The 20,840-nt window shown below is 40.8% G+C and overlaps 1 protein-coding gene across 1 annotated transcript in view; it reads left to right on the forward strand.

Annotated features, from left to right (window-relative positions):
• adamts6 (ADAM metallopeptidase with thrombospondin type 1 motif, 6) overlaps positions 1 to 20,840 on the forward strand; it is an 82,777-nt gene that overhangs the window by 40,109 nt on the left and 21,828 nt on the right. The window contains exons 12-15 of the mRNA XM_053340034.1: positions 1,406 to 1,551; positions 4,046 to 4,109; positions 12,485 to 12,587; positions 15,011 to 15,144. Of these exons, the coding sequence (XP_053196009.1) occupies positions 1,406 to 1,551; positions 4,046 to 4,109; positions 12,485 to 12,587; positions 15,011 to 15,144 (447 nt within the window). The remainder of the gene's footprint in view (positions 1 to 1,405; positions 1,552 to 4,045; positions 4,110 to 12,484; positions 12,588 to 15,010; positions 15,145 to 20,840) is intronic.

Genomic DNA, 20,840 nt, shown 5'->3' on the forward strand with positions numbered 1-20,840 from the left:
GTTTAATTAATCTATACATGAACAGAAATATTAAAAAACACTTTGTGGTTTTAGCTGGCTTTAGGTTTTAGGCTAGTTTTAGCATCAGGCTGTTGAAATAGTAACACAGAAATCCCATTAAACCCACAAATGTTCACTTTTACATTTATGTTCATATGTATTTAAAAAGCAACACATGGCAAAAATAAAAAAAGACATTTAAACACAATTAAAAGGGAAGGTTAAATTGGAAATTAAATTAAGCTAAAATAGAGGGTAAAGACAGAGGGTATAAAAAGTTACAAAGAGCACCGACAATAGACAAAAAACATGATACAGTGCATTAATCAGGACTTAAAAAGAGAAAAATAACAATAAAGAAACACTAAAATAAATCCTTCCTTCCTTCCTTCCTTCCTTCCTTCCTTCCTTCCTTCCTTCCTTCCGTCCTTCCTTCCTTCTATCCTTATTTTCCTTCCTTCTGTCCTTCTTTCCTTCCTTCTGTCCTTTTTTCCTTCCTTGCATCTATCCTTCTTTTCCTTCCTTCCTTCCATCTATCCTTCTTTCCTTCCTTCTGTCCTTCTTTTCCTTCCGTCCTTCCATCTATCCTTCTTTCCTTCCTTCTGTCCTTCTTTTCCTTCCTTCCTTCTCTCCTCTCCTTCCTTCCTTCTTCTTTTCCTCCCTCCCTCCTTCCTTCCACCTTTCCTTCCTTCATACCTTCCTTCCTCCCTTCCTTCCTCCCTTCCTTCTCTCCTTACTACCTTCCTCTTCTCCTCCCTCCCTCCTTACTCCTTTACGTCCTCATTCCTTCCTTCCTTCTTTCCTCCCTTCCTTCCTTCTCTCCTTAATACCTTCCTCCCTCCCTTCCTTCCTTCCTTCCTTCATCAGTCCTTCCTTGACTTGAGGACAACAGGAGGGTTAATGATAAAGGGGGGATACAACTGAATTCAGTCACATAAACTACACAATACTAAACCTCAACCTCAGGGAGGGAACGCAGAAAAGCAGTTACAAAATATAAAATGACAGGTATGAGAGAAAGAAATAACAGGACTAATGCGGAAATGAAATTATAGGGTGAGTAATAGCGTAATCACAAGTGTGTTTAGAGGAGGGGAAAAAAGAGGGAGAGAACGTGTTACTGAAGGAAAAACCTCATCAGTCTGCGTACTGTATAGTCTACATTTCATTATGTACAAATGCAGGTGAATTTACAGTGTGTCCGTGACTGTTGGAAATCAGTAAAAGTGACACTGTTTTTAATAATTTGCAGGTAATCGTGTGTCTCGGGTTTTAAAATAGTCCTTGATATGACTCTGTGTTTTAGTTAGAAGGAATTATTCAACTGTATTAGAGCAGAATAACCAACGCCCCCCTCCCCCCTCTCTCTCTTTCCCTCTCTGTGTTTCTGCTCCTCCCCGGCCAGTGGTGCTACCAGGGGGAGTGTGTAGCGTTCGGTACCTGGCCTCAGAGTGTGGACGGAGGCTGGGGGCCCTGGTCGTTATGGGGGGAGTGCAGCAGGACCTGTGGGGGCGGTGTATCCTCCTCCATGAGGCACTGTGACAGCCCAGCGTAAGTAGGCAAAGTAAGCCACAGCAAGCTGAACACACACATCCAGGTCCTGCCTACAGGTGTGTGTTTGTGTGTGTGTGTGTGTGTGTGTGTGTGTGTGTGTTTGTGTGTGTGTGTTGTATATCCAGGTGGGAGTAGAGCTAATTAGACTGTCTGGAGTAAAATATTTCCAAGGATAACTACCCTCTTCCTTATGAAAATAACAAGTTTAGAGGGTCTTTCTTTAAACCTCAATGTGATGACTTTTTTTTTTTTTTTTTTTTTTTTAGAGTAAAACATTAACTTCTAATTTTGGCCAGTTTTTGGTTTGGACTCCTACAGGATGTAAGAAATCATTAAGCTTAATTTATGGTCTCTCAAAATGGTGTAATGAATGGTACGAGTAGTGCAAAAAATTGTACAGCCAAACAGGAAGTGGTGCATTTATTATTTAAAATGAAATAAATTATATTAAAAAAAAAACACACATTTGTTACCATTCTGTATGTTTTTCCTAATCCTAATCTGTCAGCCAGCAAACACAAGTTACCACATAAAGCTCTAATGGTCCCAGTAATTGGTATCAATGATTTTTAATGTGATGCATTGCTGGTTGAACAGTTCAGGAAGTGGGCAATCTTAAAATAAAGCAATGTAACTTTTAAATTGACCAAAACAAACACTGTTTCTCATTAAATAAAAACCAAAGTTAGATCTCTTAGCAATAAAAATAAAGCACCAAACCACCTTTTTTCTTTCCTTTTGGCTGCTAACTCCAACCTTTTCTAAAGTGGCCTGGTACGACCTTATTTTATGCTCAGCTAAGATAACCAGGTATTTAACCAATTCCCCAAATGTTTAACTATTCCTTTAACCCTCCTGTCGTCCTCCTGGGTTAAATTGACCCCATCTCTTTTGACTGTTCCTTCTTTCTTTCCTTCCTTCTTCCCTCTTTCTTTGCTCCCTCCTCCTTCCATCCTTCCTTCCATCCTTCCTTCCCCCCTCCGTACTTCTTTCTTTCTTTCTTTCTTTCCTTCCTTCCTTCCTTCCTTCCTTCCGTCCTTCCTTCATTCCTCTTTTCCTTCCTCCCTTCCTTCTCTCCTAAATTCCTTCCTCTTTTAGTCCTTCCTTCCTTCCTTCCTTCCTTCTCTCCTTCCTCTTTTCCTCCTTTGCTTCCTTCCTCCTTTCCTTCCTCCCTCCCTTCCTTCCTCCCTTCTTTCCTCCCTCCCTCCTTACTCCTTTTTTCCTTCCTTCCTCCCTTCCTTCCTCCTTTACTTCCTCCCTTCCTTCTCTCCTTCCTTCCTCCCTTCTTTCCTCCCTCCCTCCTTACTCCTTTTTTTCCTTCCTTCCTCCTTTACTTCCTCCCTTCCTTCTCTCCTTACTTCTTTCCTCTTTTCCTCCTTCCTCCTTTCCTTCCTTCCTTCCTTCCTTCCTTCCTTCTCTCCTTACTTCCTTCCTCTTTTCCTCCCCCCTCCTTTCCTTCCTTCCTCCTGTCCTTCCTTGACCTGAGGACAACAGGAGGGTTAAAGCACCTGTGTATTATCTTCACTTTTGTATTCATGGTTAGTGCTTGAACTCTTTCTTCTAATGAAACTGAGCACAGTAAAATGTACTCATGCACCTTTAAATGCACTGACGTTGCATGTGCAGTCAGTTAAAAACACCGTCTCCCAGCTGTTTCTTCTTACTCTCTATTATAGAAAATAATGCTGCTTAGCCTTTTTTAAAAGCCTTTTTATGTGTCCTCATTAGACAAATGACTGTCCGGTGCATCTTTGGCTGGCTTTATCTGTCTGCCATCTTTGCATTCCTTTGTTTTGGAGGCTAGATATTACGTCAAACACATCATGGGAAGACACGAGAAAGAGCCAGGGTGAACCAGAGGGAAGGAAAAAAGTGGGGGAAGGAGGAAAGAAGGGGGGGAAGAGGAGAAGGCAACGGCATAATGTGGAACACCTGTGTAAGGTGATGCTGCCTCTCAGTCTCAGGCATCAGTGCAGAGAGGAGGGAGGCAGAGAAAACACAGGCAGCACAGCCTCTTCACATTTATTACACAGCCTGTCTCGCAGTTGTTTTGCAATGAAGTGGAAAGAGTCGTGTTGGAAAGGAAGGCTAATGAAGGTGAGAAGAAGGGAAAAGGTGATAAGAGAAGAAAAATAAATCCTTTAGAGATGTAGTAGATGTGCAGTGAAGAGTAGACAAGAAGAAAAAAAAAAAGAAAAAGATCGTTCTGAGGTTACAGACTTTTGTCTCTGTCCCAAATCTAAATGTCATGACACACTTAAAAAGCTCTAAGAGCATGAATGAATCATTGGCACACGCACGCAGCCACACAAACACACTTTGTCTTCTGGCAGAGAATTTTTGAGACCTGTTTCACCAAACCCTTCTCAATGTACTCACTACATCCCAAAGATTATTAGTTTGAAGGATTTGTTATTGTAATTGATGGTGCTTGATGTGATGTGTTGGAAGTCTCCACTCATTTCTTACTCTTCTCTCCTGTGTCTCTCAGCCCTTCTGGAGGAGGCAAATACTGTCTTGGAGAGAGGAAACGCTACAGATCCTGTAACACCGACGTGAGTTTCTTCATTTAATCGCTTTTGCTTTGTCCAGCTTAAATTACACCGCTGTTTTTGTCTACTTCAGCGTACATATTTGAGCTATAAATCACTTTTTCTTTGTTCTCTTTTGAGTAAAAAAAATCAGAAAGGCAATTGGAGAAGATCTAGTGTTGCATTATTTGGATAAAATACAGTTTCATTATCTGCATACGTGGCTCGAGTTCTTATTTCAATACAGTAAATCAAATCTTCATAAAGCAATAACAGGTAGTTTTATCATAGGCAGAGCAGACAGTCACACTGAGCCTGATTGCATCCTGATACTCAACATCAACCTTCATTAACTTTCCTACTAAAGCCTCCTTCTTATCTAATTTACAGACATGAACATTGCACAAAAGTGTACAGTGAACATCAGTTAGCAGGCTAGCTAGCTAATTAGCACATGTAAATGTAGTGATATGGTGTCAGATAATGACCACACGTCCTGGGACTGTCTTTAAGCAATTTATTTCCCATCTAGCAGCAACAGCAAAGTTAGCTAAGCCTTCACATGGTTTCTCTTTCCTAATTTCCTCGGTATAGAACAGTGTATAAAACCATTTATTTCCTTGCATTTACATTACCCTATCCCTAACCCTAACCCTTACCCTTTACATGAACAATAATAAAATCCTGACGTCCTCAAACAAGTACTTCCTGATTAGCTGTGTCGTAGCGTTTTGTACCTGGTCCACTTTTATCTGGGGATCAGCTGTTGATTGACTCGGCCAAGATGCCTGCAATCTGTTTTTTGCACAGATTTTTACATTGTATTGTGCTTTTGCAACCACTAGGTGGCACAAAAAAGTGTTAACGAACGAGGACAACAGGTCAAAGTTAAGCAAAATGATGTATAAGGTCCAGCAAACACCAAATGTAATGTCCCGATATGAGGACGCAGGGTCACAGGAGGTTAAAGAACATAGTAGGAAACATGGACGTAGGACAGTGGAAACACTAGCCTGCATCTTTTAAAATCCAAGTCTGTGCTTTGATTCATTTAGGATTTTACTGCTATATAAACATAATTGAAAATGTGACTTTGTACATAAGTCTGGTAAGTCTGGTTTGGTGGTTGCTCTTTAAAAATCCCTGTTAGAGGAGCGCCCCGTTGCCAATGGTTACAGCGCATGCCACTGTACACAACGTCCCTGGTTTGAGTCCAGCAAGAGACCATTGTTTCATGTTTTACCATCTCTCTCTCTCTCCTTGTTTCCTGTCAGCCTCTATGCCACCGTCTACTAACAAAGGCAACCCCCCCCCAAAAATAATAATGTTTAAAAAGAAAAATCCCTTTTAGTGACACACAGTCTGTCCATGACTTCAGCAGCCGTTAGTTTACCTTGTTCTGTTCATTGTAACACTGGCAGTCGGCCAACTGCTGTCAATCAAACACAGACACAAAAAGGATAATATTCTTCGCTCTAATAATACAAAACTACTAATAATACATTTAAAAACATGTTGACATCATCTTTAGAGTGCAAAGATGGATGATTAGATGTGATTTCCCAGTTGGACTTGAAACTAAGCTTTCCTCTTTATGGATGCTCTGCTCTGGTTTGTAAAGGGACTGAGATAGTCGAGGCATTGTGAGGTGGGAATGCTAATCCGCCTCTTCGCCGCTCCGCATTTCTCCTGTTATCTTAGGAACGGCTTTACAAGGAGCCCGTCAGCTAGCAGCAGCATCACATCGCCTTTAAGCTTTCTGACACGTTTTCTTCCTGGAACACAGGACAGACGATGATAAAAAACACACAGGCAGTGATTCAATATTCCCTTTGGTAACTTTGGGTTTATTCGACTCTTTGTCACTTTATAGTTCATTTATTGTTTGTGACATTTCACTTGAGTCAGTGTTGATGACAGTTTCACAGTGTATTGCATGAAAAGCAATTCACTGAATTTCTTTTTTTTTTTAGGTCTGGAGCAAGGCTTTAAATAAATATTTAACATGGCTGCACGTCGAGATCTCAGTTCAACTATGTGTAGGTGGCCTTTTTTTCACAAGGTGAAAATTGAAATAGTTAGGGCCCTGGTGGACATTCAACCGCAAGTCTTAAAAATAACAGCTGAGAGCAAGCACTGAGTGTTTTCTTTGGAAAACAAACAACATCCCTAACCGCTATTTCATCACACTGTGACCACACCTTGTCCAGGGAAAATGTGTGTGTGTGTGCACCAGATGTCAAATCCTTACACACTTACATGCATAAATTGATGTTTATATCCCAGCTATTTTTACATTGATTAGTGGTCAGATAGTTATTAACAGTGCCTTCCCTCCCTTCCTGTTGCTACTACATTTGTCCTTTGGGAGGTTACTTTATATTATAAGACTGTTTCCATTACTATAATCCTTCATGTCAGAGCTGTGGAAGAAGGAATCATCTTCTGATTGGAGGCAAGACTGTCAGGCTCAGAAACAGACAGGTATGCAGGTTGTAGTTGAAATTAAAGGGGCACTGCAGCAATTTAATATGATGCTTGGAGACGTGTGAGAGACAGATTTACAAGCCTTTAGCCACACTAGCAGCTCTGTGAGGCTGAACTAGCACTTACTGAGCAGTAATCCACCAATTGGAAGATTGGTGGTTCGATTCCCGGCTCCTCCAGTCCACATGTCGATGTTTCCTTGGGCAAGATAGATACTATGAATGTGTGTGTGTGTGATTTATAGTGTAAAGGTGCTCTGAGTGGTCAAAGAGACTAGAAAAGCTCCATATAAGTACAGTCTATTTATATCAACATGCTCATAGTGACAATGCTAACATGCTGTTGTTGGCAGGTGTAACGTTTGCCATGGTTGCAGTCTTAGTTTAGCATTTAGCATTAGCACATGGTAAATATTAGTTTTAGGGTTATACATTAGTTGAAATATACTCTAAAATATAATCTTAATGTGGATGAGTGTTGTTAAAGGCTTCATTGAACATGACTCAGGCTAATTGAAGAGCTTGGCAGCAGTAGTTTTTGTAAGGGAGTCTCACCTTTCTAACCAATCAGAGAAAGCCAAAGTCAGAGGGCGGGATCTCACAGCTGTCAATCAATATATAAACACACTTCTGGTATACTAGTCCTCTTATATTAGCTGCTAGAAGATGTTGCAATGGCTTAAACACAGGTTAGCATGCTTCTGATAGCTGCTTTTTTATAATCAAGCAGCTCTGTTATATCCATTTCCCTGAGTGATAAATCAATACATCCAGCGTGCATGACCATAAACCAGATCAGAAACCAAAGGATTACACAAACTGACAGTGAGGCCTGATGATCATACTTAGATGAAACGTTTAAGAGATCACCCAAATCATCCTGATGGGAACAAGCATGTTTGTATAAAAGTTTATGGCTAGTCATTACTCATCCGTCTTGACATTTCACTCAAAACCACAAATGTCAACCTTTCATGGTGGCTCTGGAGGGAAAAGTCAGTTAGTCACCAAAGTCTGAAGGCATCATCATCATCATCGTCATCTTCCATTATGATCTTTTCCGATCAAGTCAGTAGATGTTTAAGATGTTAGAGTTTGGACCAAAGCGGTGGACTGGCTAACCGATAATGGCAACCTTAAAGCCACATGACTGCTGGTGTGGATGAAAAATTAAAGGTCAAAAGAAGCAGTAGAGGCTGAGGTATCCACAGTTTAAGAGCCTTAGTTTGGTTTAAGCTTCAAAAAAAAAAATGCTGCGTACTCGATGGCATCTTTCATTAAACCTCCTTTTTACATGGTACAGTAAATATTCATGTCTTTAAAACTTTAGTCGCTTAGTTTTTGGTTTTCTCCACTCTCTCAAAGTGATGTCATCAACATTTCCCTTCAGGAGGAAAGAAGGAAGGAAGGAATGAATGAGGAAGTAAAGGAGTAAGGAGGGCGGGAGGAAAAGAGGAAGGCAGTAAGGAGAGAAGGAAAGGTTGAAGGAAGGAGGGAGGGAGGGAGGGAGAGAGGGAGGAAAAGAAGAAGGAAGTAAGGAGAGAAGGAAGGAAGGAGGAAGGGGGGAGGGAGGAAAAGGGGAAGGAAGTAAGGAGACAAGGAAGGAAGGAAAAGAAGGAGAGAAGGAAGGAAAGAAGGACAGAAGGAAGGAAGAAAAGAAAGACAGAAGGAAAGAAAGACAGAAGGAAGGAAAAGAAGGATAGATGGAAGGAAGGAAAAGAAGGATAGATGCAAGGAAGGAAAGAAGGACAGAAGGAAGGAAGGAAAAGAAGGATAGATGGAAGGAAGCAAGGAAGTATGGAAAAAGGTGGGAGTAAAGAAAGAGGGAAGGAGGGGAAGAACGAAGGAAAAATTAAAGAAAGATGCGGCCCGTGGGCCAGAACCGGCCCGCCAAGGGGTACAATCCGGCCCACTTTCCTTCCTGTGTTCTTTTCCTTCCTTCCATCTGTCCTTCCTACTTCCTTTTATCCTTTCTTTGTTCCTTCCTCCCTTTCTTCCTCCCATCTGTCCTTCCTTCCTTTCTTCCTTCTGTCCTTCCTTCCTTTCTTCCTTCTGTCCTTCCTTCCATCTGTCCTTCTTCCCTTTCTTCCTTCTGTCCTTCCTCCCTTTCTTCCTTCTGTCCTTCCTCCCATCTGTCCTTCCTACCTTTCTTCCCTCCTTCCTTTTGCCTCTTTTTCCTTCCTTCCCTTCTTATTTCCTCCCTTTCTTCCTTCTGTCCTTCCTCCCATCTGTCCTTCCTACTTCCTTTTATCCTTTCTTTGTTCCTTCCTCCCTTTCTTCCTCCCATCTGTCCTTCCTCCCTTTCTTCCTTCTGTCCTTCCTCCCATCTGTCCTTCCTTCCTTTCTTCCTTCTGTCCTTCCTTCCATCTGTCCTTCTTCCCTTTCTTCCTTCTGTCCTTCCTTCCATCTGTCCTTCTTCCCTTTCTTCCTTCTGTCCTTCCTCCCATCTGTCCTTCCTTCCTTTCTTCCTTCTGTCCTTCCTTCCTTTCTTCCTTCTGTCCTTCCTCCCTTTCTTCCTTCTGTCCTTCCTCCCATCTGTCCTTCCTACTTCCTTTTATCCTTTCTTTGTTCCTTCCTCCCTTTCTTCCTCCCACCTGTCCTTCCTCTCTTTCATCCTTCTGTCCTTCCTCCCATCTGTCCTTCCTTCCTTTCTTCCTTCTGTCCTTTCTTCCTTCTGTTCTTTCTTCCATCTGTCCTTCTTCCCTTTCTTCCTTCTGTCCTTCCTCCCATCTGTCCTTCCTACCTTTATTCCCTCCTTCCTTTTGCCTCTTTTTCCTTCCTTCCCTTCTTATTTCCTTCCTTTCTTCCTTCTGTCCCTCCATCTTTTTAATGATCCGGCCCACATTAGATCAAATTGGTTTGTATGTGGCCCTTGAATGAAAATGAGTTTGACACCTCTGCTTCAGTCCCTTAGTTTTTGGTTTTTCTCCACTCTCTCAAAACTGAGATTACTCAAGTGATGTCATGAACATTTCCCTTTAGCACAGTTTGGAGTTTCATGCTGGTGTTGAAACTTTAATATCGTGTGTAGTTGTGATAAATGGTTTTATTCATTGACGAACAAAACACCAAATATTCACTTGTTACAGCTTGGATTGTTGTCTGGGGAGAAAAAAAAAAGCATTTTAAGATCACTTCTACCTCTGGAAAACTGACTTGTTTAGTAAGTTTCTCTCTTTTTTTAGACTTTTATAGACTGAATGATTAATCCATTAGTTTAAAAAAAAATCATCTGATCGATCAATAAGGAAAATAATCCTTTGCTTTTCAGCCCCGTTTTTCACTTTCAGAAACACGTGTTAGCACATGTAAATCTAATTTGGCCCCGCGCTGTCATTTCAACACACACTTGTAATAATATTATTCTGTCTCTTCGGACTCAATCTGCATGTTTGATGTGCAGGTTTAAAGCTGCCATATTGGAAAAAACACTTGAGTGGTCATGAAAGTGGCTCGGCCTCCCCATGGCCAGCTCCGACATGGAACACTTTCAGCATGTGAAATACAGCTTTGACTCAAGAGCTTTTATTTGTCCGTGGGGAGAGTGTTTTGGGAGTTTCTAAGGACCTTTTCACACCAATAAAGTATTTCTTTCCACCTTTTTTCTCCTCTTACTGGAGCTAACGTCTAAAACGCAGAGTTAGAAGTTAGAAGTGCCATCGTTAGATAAGTCTATCCAGAATCAGAACCAGGTCTAGCACCACCAGCCTCCGCCACGCTGGGCTTTTCTACCTCCTCTGGCTGTGTTTATGTTTCTAATTACCCAGCCAAAGAAGTGCTTCATTATCCATCATAAATCCACACATGAAAACAGCGAGCGCTTCCAAATGCAAAACACACTGTTCTCAATTAGGGATTCCAAGAAATAAGTCTGTTTTAGTGTCTGAAAATAAAATGTGACATCTCATACGGGGTTTGTCCAGTTTTTTAATAACGATGTTGTCTGTGCAAATAAAAACTTGACAGAAAAAAGAAATAGTCTTAGCAGATAATTCACTGACTTAAATAGTAACAACATGCTGCCCGGCATCGGTGAGCTCAACTTATTAAAAGACTGGACAGCACCAATGTGTTTGGAGGTGTAAAGGATGGGTTCGCAATTTCTTCAAGTGTGTCAGGACCACAAATGAACATTAAAGCTTTTTTTCTTGCTGTAATGATTCCTCCTGTTCATACTGACCATTAGAAGATCCTTCATAATGACTTATAATGGAAGTAATGGAGGACCAAAACCCACAGTCCTCCTTCTGTGCAAAAGAAATGTATTTAACCTACGTGTCGTCCTCCCGGGTCAAATTGACCCCATCTGTTTTGACTATTCCTTCCTTCCTTCCTTCCTTCCTCCCTCTTTCTTTAATTTTTCCTTCGCTCTTCCCCTCCTTCCCTCTTTCTTTGCTCCCACCTCCTTCCATACTTCCTTCCTTCCTTTCATCGATCCTTCTTTTCCTTCCTTCCTTCTGTCTTTCTTTCCTTCCTTCTGTCCTTCTTTTCCTTCCTTCCTTCTCTCCTTACTTCCTTCCCCTTTTCCTCCCTCCCTTCCTCCTTCCTTCCTTCCTTCCTTACTTCTCTCCTTACTTCCTTCCCCTTTTCCTCCCTCCCTTCCTCCTTCCTTCCTTCCTTCCTTCCTTCCTTCCTTCCTCCTTTCCTTCCTCCCTCCTTACTCCTTTACTTCCTCATTCCTTCCTTCCTTCTTCCTCCTTTCTTCTCTTCTTACTTCCTTGACTTGAGGACAACAGGAGGGTTAAAAGTTGATATGAAGCTAATATGAAGCTTCAGCCGTCCACATTAGTCAAATCAAGTAGATATATTTCAACTTTAAAGTCTTTTTAGTGCCAAAGTCCGTCTTTTGGTTACTATACTTCCATTAAAAAAGACTGTAATGTGTCAGATATCCACTTGATATGACTAACTCAGATTGCTGAAATTTCATATGAGCTTCAAATCAACTTTTAAATGACTGTGTGGACACGCTGTGGATTTTGCTCCCCATTACTTACAGGGAAAGCACATTTGAAGGAGATCTTTTGATACTCAGACAAACAGGAAAAGAAAAAACACTTTCACTGCTCATATGGACATCTGACTGTTGATTCAAAGAGTCTGCGTCGCTTTCCTCTACAACATCAATGCAGTTTCTTTATTTAAATACTTACGTCATTAACAAGGAAAGATAACAGCAGTGGACTCTTGGGCTCTTCATAATGTGTGTGTGTGATTATCCATGATTAGTAAAGCATACAACAAAAGGAAAACAGTGACTGAAATATAAAAGAGAAAAGACAGACAAAACAACAGCTGTGTTTCATATTTCAATAAATATATTTTTCCATTTAGTCCTTCTTGAAATCTATAAATTATGTCTACGAACAATGCCTTAGTAGAAAAGTCTTTGTAACTCATAGATGTCTTTAACCCTCCTGTTGTCCTCAAGTCAAGGAAGGAAGGAAGGAAAGGAAGGAGGGAAGGAATGAGGAAGTAAAGGAGTAAGGAGGGAGGGAGGAAAAGAGGAAGGTAGTAAGGAGAGAAGGAAGGGAGGAAGGAAGGAAAGGTGGAAGGAAGGGGGGAGGGAAGGAGGAAAAGAGGAAGGCAGTAAGGAGAGAAGGAAAGAAAGGTGTAAGGAAGGAGGGAGGGAGGGAGGAAAGGTGTAAGGAAGGAGGGAGGGAGGAAAAGAAGAAGGAAGTAAGGAGAGAAGGAAGGAAGGAGGGAGGCAGGGAGGGAGCAAAAGGGGAAGGAAGTAAGGAGAGAAGGACAGAGGAAGGGAGGGAGGAAAAGGGGAAGGAAGTAAGGACAGAAGGTAGGAAAGGACAGAAGGAAGGAAGGAAAGAAGGGTAGATGGAAGGAAGGAAGGAAACACTGCTTCAGTCCTTTTTAAATATGTTAAATTATAAAACATTTTGTCTTCTTTTGTTGCAGGCCTGTCCCGCAGGATCTCGTGACTTCCGAGAGAAGCAGTGTGCAGATTTTGACAGCATGCCTTTCCGTGGGAAGTACTACAACTGGAAGCCTTACACAGGTGGTGAGTTCAGGACTATGTTGTTGCAGCTCTTAGTAAAGTCTGTACGTGCAAGTTTTTTAGTAACTGCTACTGTAGCTGGTTATGCAATTAGTGTTTTTCTAAATCAGGCATCATTATTAACACCTGAGGAATGTCTCGACTAATAAAGATCTATATTAATGTGTAAATTAGCCATTAACAGTGTAAATGAGATGTCATTATAGCATCATGAGCTGTAAGCTGTCATTTTTCTTTTTTCCCCCCACTTTTAAAAAAAAATTGATTTTAAGATTAATACACAGAAACAAGGTATAGACTTTTTCTTCACAAACATCTAAACACCAAAAAACAAAAAACAAAAAAACATACTAATAACCAAGAATAAATTAGATAATAAAAAAAAAATAAGAATAATAAAAAAATAATAAATAAATAAATAAATGAATAAAAATAATAAAAAATAAATAAATGAATAAAAATAATAAAAAATAATAATTCCTTCTTCCTCCCTCCCTTCCTTCCTCCTTTCCTTCCTTCTTCCTCCCTCCCTTCCTTCTTCTTCCCTTCCTTCCTCCCTCCCTCCCTCCCTTCTTCCTTTCCTTCTTTCTTCCTCCCTTCTTCCTCCCTTAGCAAAGAAAGAGGGAAGGAAGGGAAGAACGAAGGAAAAATTAAAGAAAGAGGAAGGAAGGAAGGAAGGAAAGGAGGAAGGAAGGAAGGAAAGAAGGAACAGTCAAAAGAGACGGGGTCAATTTGACCCGAGAGGACGACAGGAGGGTTAATCTTTTCCAGCGTCTGCCCAGTTTTAATAATAAACACTTTTAAATTCATAAATAGGATAAATTAAATTGGATATTACGAGAAGCAGCTCCAGAATTATTTCATCCAACATCCATCTCTACTTTATTCGTTCACCGAGCTGTAAAAAAAAAACCCTTCCTGTGATCGTTCCTGCGTCACAGATGACTGCAGGCCGGCTTGTTCTGTTTTGTGTACTCAGTTAACACCAACAGCGGGAAGGACTCCTCCATCGGGGCGGAGAATTCTTCGGATTCCTTTGACTCTGCGCTGTGTTTCGATATTTTAATTTTTTTTTGACAGACATCCTGACACATCTCATGTCAAGAGAGTCTCTCCCAGAATGAACGAGGAACGGACCGGGGGGCAGGGGAGGGGGGGGTCATTCTTTCGGTCTATTCTGGATCACCACTATCTGACCGAGCTGGGAGTGCTATTGTACTATCACAGCTATTGGCAGGAGTTTAGGAGTGCAGGCCTTATGTCAACCCCCCTCCCTCAACCCCCCCCCCCCCTCCCCAAACCCCCTCCCCACAACCCCCCGAGCTCTCTCCTTGATGTCCGCAGATCATGGAAAATATCCACTTAACTGAAAACACAAATAGCTTCAAAGATAAAAGTTGGAAGCATGTAAACACAGCTTTTATTTTGGAAGATGGAAGAGTTTAAAGTTTGATCTTTTTTTTTTAATCACGAGGGTCTGTTTTGTCAAATCCATCACCTCCCGATTTACAGGGTTCTGCAGGCTGGGAGCCGTCATGTAAAAACAGACAGATAACCTGCGTTGTGTGTGTGTGTGTGATTGTTGTTGGCAGGCGGCGACGTCTCTGCTGATGTCAGCGTTTTTTTGGGGTGACGTCATCAGATCAGCGCCGCTGACTTTCCTCCACATGATTACTATTATTTTTATTTTTTTTTAGATTTTTTCAATGTAGAAAAAAATGAAAAAATAAATAAATAAAATGAAGAGAAAAAATAAGTAGAGGAAAAAGAGAAGAGAAGAAAAAAGGAAGAAAAAAAACATCATGCAAGCATTACAACGATATTTCATGGTCATAAAATCTACTATAGACAAATAATAATAATGATATTAAAATAAATAGATCAGTAGACATATACATTGGGCTCACATTTTTAAGTACATGATTATTATTATTATTATTTATTATTATTATTATTATTTAGTATTATTATTGTTATTTATTATTATTATTATTATTATTATTATTATTTATTATTATTATTATTATTATTATTATTATTATTATTATTATTATTATTTATATTATTATATTTATTTATTATTATTATTTTATTTTTTTAGAAATATGTTTATTGATTTTTTATGTAGAGAAAAATGAGAAAAAAATAAAATAAAATGAAGAGAAAAAATAAGTAGAGGAAAAAGAGAAGAGAAGAAAAAAAAAGTAAAAGCAGAAAAAATAAATAAATAATAATAATTATAATAGTAAAATAAATAGGTTAATTTTTAAGGTAATTCAGTACTGGGTCCCATTATTATCTTCATTGTAGAATCTCAGTCTGATTATTATTATTAACACGACTCTCTGTTCTCTATGTGTTGGTTATACTTTATCTTTCTGAGTTGTTCTCTTAAGGCTGAACTTGTGTCTTCTGTTTTAACGCAGGTGGTGTTAAACCTTGTGCGCTGAACTGCTTGGCGGAGGGTTACAACTTCTACACGGAGCGCTCTCCTGCCGTCATAGATGGTACTCGATGTCAGGCCGACTCTCTGGACATCTGCATCAATGGAGAGTGTAAGGTAAGGAAGTAACGCCTGGTTATATGTGAGCTATACTGTAGGTTATTTAACCCTCCTGTTGTCCTCCAGTCAAGGAAGGAAGGGAGGAAGAAGGAAGGAAAGGAGGAAAGGAGGGAAGGAGGGAGGAAGGAGGAAGGAAGGAAGGGAGGAAGAAGGAAGGAAAGGAGGAACGGAGAAAGGAGGAAGGGAGAAAGAAGGAACGAAAGGAAGGGAGGAAGGATGGAGGAATGAGGGAAGGACAGAAGGACAGAAAGAAGGGAGGAAGGAAAGGAAGGAAGGAAAGAAGGACAGAAGGAAGGGAGGAAAGAAGGAAGGAAGGAAGGAGGGAGGAATGAGAGAAGGAGAGAAGGACATAAGGTAGGGAGCAGGGAAGGAAAGAAGGACAGAAGGAAGGGAGGAAGAAAAGGAAGGAAGACGGGAAGGAAAAAAGGACAGAAGGAAGGGAGGAAGGAAAGGAAGGAAGGAGGGAAGGGAAGAAGGACAGAAGGAAGGGAGGAAAGAAAGGAAAGAAGGAAGGAAAGGAGGAACGGAGAAAGAAGGAAGGAAAGAAGGAAGGAAGGGAGGAAGGAAGGAAGGAAGGGAGGAAGAAAAGGAAGGAAGGATGGACGGAAGGAACACGGGAAGGAAAGAAGGACAGAAGGAAGGGAGGAAGGAAAGGAAAGAAGGAAGGGAGGAAAGAAAGGAAAGAAGGAAGTCCTTGCTTCCTTCCTTCCTTCCTTCCTTCCCCCCTCCTTTCCTCCCTTCCTTCCTCCTCCCTTCCATCCTTCCTTCACCCCTCCCTTCCCTTCCTTCCTTCCTTCCTTCCTTCCTCCTTCCTCCTTTCCTTCCTTCCTCCCTCCCTTCTTCCCTTCCTCCCTCCCTCCTTACTCCTTTCCTTCCTTCCTCCCTCCTTTCCTCCCTTCATTGACCTGAGGACAACAGGAGGGTTCAGTTTATAAAGTATGACTTTATAACTGAATGAAAATCAGTGACGAATATTTATCTTGAATTTAAATCTTTAACTCAAGGTCCACTAACTTGCTTTTTGTCCAGAACTTTCAGCTGCATCTCACTGTCATCCTCAGCGGATAGACTTATAATGGAGTTAACACCTGCAGTCATGTGACCAAAGTTCAGGGCCAGGTCATGTGACGACTGAGCAAATCTCACGTGCAGAGGAAGGCAGTGAGATGTGGATGAAAGCTCTGGGAAAAAAGAGTGAATTAGATGTTTTGTCATTTATCAAACTACTGCTTGGAAGATCAATAATGAACTTTTAAGAAAAATGTTAAATATTAAATAAGGTGCAAGAGTGGCAGCCCGTTTTTTCCCTTTTAGTTTGTCTTTCTTATTCTTTATATATATATATTTTTATTATTAGTGTATTTACTTAGTATTTATTGTTCTTTATTCTTTCTACTGATGCTCTTTCTATCTTTACTATCCACTTTGTCATGGCCTCAAAGTGGTAGGAAAAGCAAAGAAAGGATTTTTTTAAATAGCGCTTTCAAAGGGATAAAGGGCCAGTATAAGATCAATAAGTTGGTTTTAACTTTAAATCACGCAAAGATATTTAAAGACCTTTTAAAGCCTTTGTTCTGACCTCTGACCTCAGGAGATTTGTGTCCCACTGTGGGACTAATAAAATAATACCTTTTCTTATCTTATAGCTTTTCATACTGATACTGATCAGCCATAAAACACATATTGGATTCCCCAGTTTACAGGAATTGAATATATATATATATATATATATATATATATATATATATATATATATATATATATATATATATATTCAAATTGTCTAAATAGATAAATAACACTTAAATAATGAATAAAAGGCATAAATATGTGATTAATCCTGTTCAATTAAGGCAAATATGCAGAGTTTGAAATGACACATTGATGTAATAGTTGGCACTGTGCCAAATTGAATACAGTATTATGACTAATGCAATCAATATAAGCACATAAGGACTCCTTTAACCCTCCTGTGGTCCCTGAGTCAAGGTAGGAAGGGAGGAAGAAGGAAGGAAAGGAGGGAGGAGGGAGGGAGAAATCAGGAAGGAAGAAGGAAGGAAAGGAAAGGAGGGAGGAAGGAAGGAAGGGAGGGTGGAAGGAAGGAAGGAGGGAAGGGAGGGAGGGAGGAAGGAAGAAAAGGGAAGGGAGGGGGGAAGGAAGGAAGGAAGAGAGGGAGGGAGGGAGGAAGGAAGAAAAGGGAAGGGAGGGGGGAAGGAAGGAAGGAGGGAAGGGAGGGGGAAGGAAGGATGGAAGGGAGGAGGAAGGAAGGGAAGAAGAAGGAAGGAGTTAAGGGAGGAGGAAGGAAGGGAGGAAAGGAGGGAGGAACGAAGGAAGGAGGGAAGGAAGGAAGGAAGGAAGGAAGGAAGGAAGGAAGGATGGATGGAAGGGAGGAGGAAGGAAGGGAAGAAGAAGGAAGGATGGAAGGGAGGAGGAAGGAAGGGAGGAAAGGAGGAAGGAAGGAAGGAAGGGAGGAGGAAGGAAGGGAGGAAAGGAGGGAGGAAGGAAGGAAAGGAGGGAGGAAGGAAGGATGGACGGAAGGAAGGGGGGAAGGGAGGAGGAAGGAAGGGAGGAAAGGAGGAAGGAAGGAAGGAAGGAAGGAAGGAAGGAAGGGAGGAGGAAGGAAGGGAGGAAAGGAGGGAGGAAGGAAGGAAGGAAGGAAGAAAAGAAGGAAGAAAGGAAGGAAGGACATGTTAAATGGGATCAATAAAAGTCAAGCATGTCCCTTTAAATAAAACAGTGACACATCACAACATGACATTATAACCTCAGTTGGCTCCGTGTGTAACTCCGTGTGTGACAGTCCCCAAAGTTACACTTGCTGACCGTGCAGAGAGACTTTCCTCAGCTTCTGTGCCCAGTTTTTCATTTTTTTTCATTTTTATCTCTGTCAGCACAGTTTGCGAGATACTGATTGCGTAAACACGACTGCCAAAAGCACACCCCCCCCCCCCAACCCCCCCGCACCATTCTCCAGCGAAGAACAATCAGAGCCCTTTTGAGTTGCTGATTGTGATCGAATGACTGGCATTGCCTTTTTTTTTTTTTTTACTCTTATCGGGCCTCTGCAGACTCTACTGTGATTGTTTTGAGATAAATAAAACACACACACACACACACACACACACACACACACACACACACACACACACACACACACACACACACACACACACACAAAAAAAGAAAGAAAAAAAATCATTGTTTTGACTCAATAATGATTTTATACTGTATATATTTGAAAAGGCTGATTTAATAACAAGGCAAAATAACATTTTATTGAAAAGGGGGGGGGGGGGTTGGCATTTGGTGCTGTCTTTGTTTTCATGAGCATAAATCATTTTTGTACAGTGTGTGTGTATGTGATGTGTGTGTGTGTGTGTGTGTGTGTGTGTGTGTGTGTGTGTGTGTGTGTGTGTGTGTGTGTGTGTGTGTGTGTGTGTGTGTGTGTATCTGAAATGCAGCTGAAATAACTTCTTGGTTCCTCGCTCTAAGTATTTGCTTTGACTTCCACCTGACCATACGATTTGATTCCTGTTTGGCATGAAACAGCAGCAGTCCATGCCCACACAACATTACTCTGATTCTAATATATATACATTTTTTTAAAAGCAACATGATGTGTGTTTTAATGGGAAGAGATTTCTAAGAGGTGGAATATTCTCTCTACCAAAGGAGCATTACAGGTTTATTTCCAGTCTGAATCCAGCATGTCTTTTTATTTGGGAGGCTGGCTCTCTGGGTTCACTGCCACACTGTGATAAATCTCTGGAACACTGTCTGCTTGGAAAGCTCTCAGAAACACTCAAAACTGCTATGCTGTGCACATGTGCTGCAGAGAGAGAGAGAGAGAGAGAGAGAGAGAGAGAGAGAGTGAGGGAGAGGGAGAGGGAGAGGGAGGGAGAGGGAGAGGGAGAGGGAGAGAGAGAGAGAGGGAGAGAGAGAGAGAGAGACAGAGAGAGGGGGAGAGAGAGAGAGGGAGAGAGAGAGAGAGAGAGAGAGAGAGGGAGACGGAGAGAGACAGAGAGAGCGAGAGAGAGAGACAGAGGAGAGAGAGAAAGAGTGAGGGAGAGGGAGAGAGAGCGAGAGAGAGGGAGAGAGAGAGGCAAAGAGAGAGAGAGCGAGAAAGGGAGAGAGAGAGAGAGAGGGGGAGAGAGAGAGACAGAGAGAGGGAGAGAGAAGGAGAGGGAGAGGGAGAGAGAGAGAGAGAGAGAGGGAGAGAGAGAGAGGGAGAGGGCAGAGAGAGAGAGAGAGAGGGAGAGATAACAAAAAACAGAGAGAGTGAGAGAGACAGAGAGGGGGAGAAAGAGACAGAGAGAGAGAGGGAGAGCTAGAGAGGGAGAGCTCGAGGAGGAGAGGGTGGGGGGGTAGGGGGAGGGAGAGATAACAAAAAACAGAGAGAGCGGAGTGAGAGTGATAAAGAGGAGAAAGAAAGCAGGGAGATGCAGAGGAGGAGGAGGAGGAGGAGGAGTGTGGAAGTGTTGGTGACGACAGTAATAATCCTCCAGGTTTTATTGTCACACTGTATTAAAGCACAGTTGATAAAGCTGTTATGAGACAGTTTGGAAATGTGTTAGAAGTCACTTTGTATTTACTGTGTAGTGCATCACTTTTTCTGGCCAACACTTTTCAGATATACGGGCCTAATAATTCCCACAATAGAAGAAGAAACAGGTGACAGTCTATTGCATGTGCATTATTTTATGATAGCTACCCCAATAATGAGAGAGGTTATGATTTATAAATGCACAAAGAGTAAAGTACAGATTAACTCTTGAGTGAAGGGAGTAATGAATGAGAGAAACAAGGGAGGGATTCAAGTTAATACTATTCAATTTTAACCATTTATTGTTTTTATACTTGTGTAAAACTAACTTTATTTCCTATAATATACACTTTAAATGCATCAAATATCTCCTTATGAAATACTCAAAGTACAAAGTCTCACAAAATGGGAATTATAAAGTAGTTTGATGAACACATCTTCAGCAAACTCCATCTGCTGTTGGACATTACCTTTAAAAACAACTATATAAGATCATTTTGTAAGTCCACCTTCACAATACAATAAAAAATGTTAATTAGTCAGTTAAGTAAAGTACAGATTAACTCTTGAGTGAAGGGAGTAATGAATGAGAGAAACAAGGGAGGGATTCATGTTAATACTATTCAATTTTAACCATTTATTGTTTTTATACTTGTGTAAAACTAACTTTGTTTCCTATAATATACATTTTAAATGCATCGAAGATCTCCTTATGAAATACTCAAAGTACAAAGTCTCACGAAATGGGAATTATAAAGTAGTTTGATGAACACATCTTCAGCAAACTCCATCTGCTGTTGGACATTACCTTTAAAAACAACTGTATAAGATCATTTTGTAAGTCCACCGTCACAATACAATAAAAAATGTTAATTAGTCAGTTAAGTACTTGAGTAAAGTACAGATTAACTCTTGAGTGTCTATAATGAAGGGAGTAATGAATGAGAGAAACAAGGGAGGGATTCAAGTTAATACTATTCAATTTTAACAATTTTTTAAATACTTTTGTATACTATAATATACACTTTAAATGCATCAAAGATCTCCTTATCAAATACTCAAAGTACAAAGTGTCACAAAATGGGAATTATAAAGTAGTCTGATGAATAAATCTTTAAATCAAACTTCATCTGCTGTTGGACATTACCTT

This window comes from Scomber japonicus, chromosome 19, assembly GCF_027409825.1.
Source record: "Scomber japonicus isolate fScoJap1 chromosome 19, fScoJap1.pri, whole genome shotgun sequence".
NCBI classification, from domain to species: Eukaryota; Metazoa; Chordata; class Actinopteri; order Scombriformes; family Scombridae; genus Scomber; species Scomber japonicus.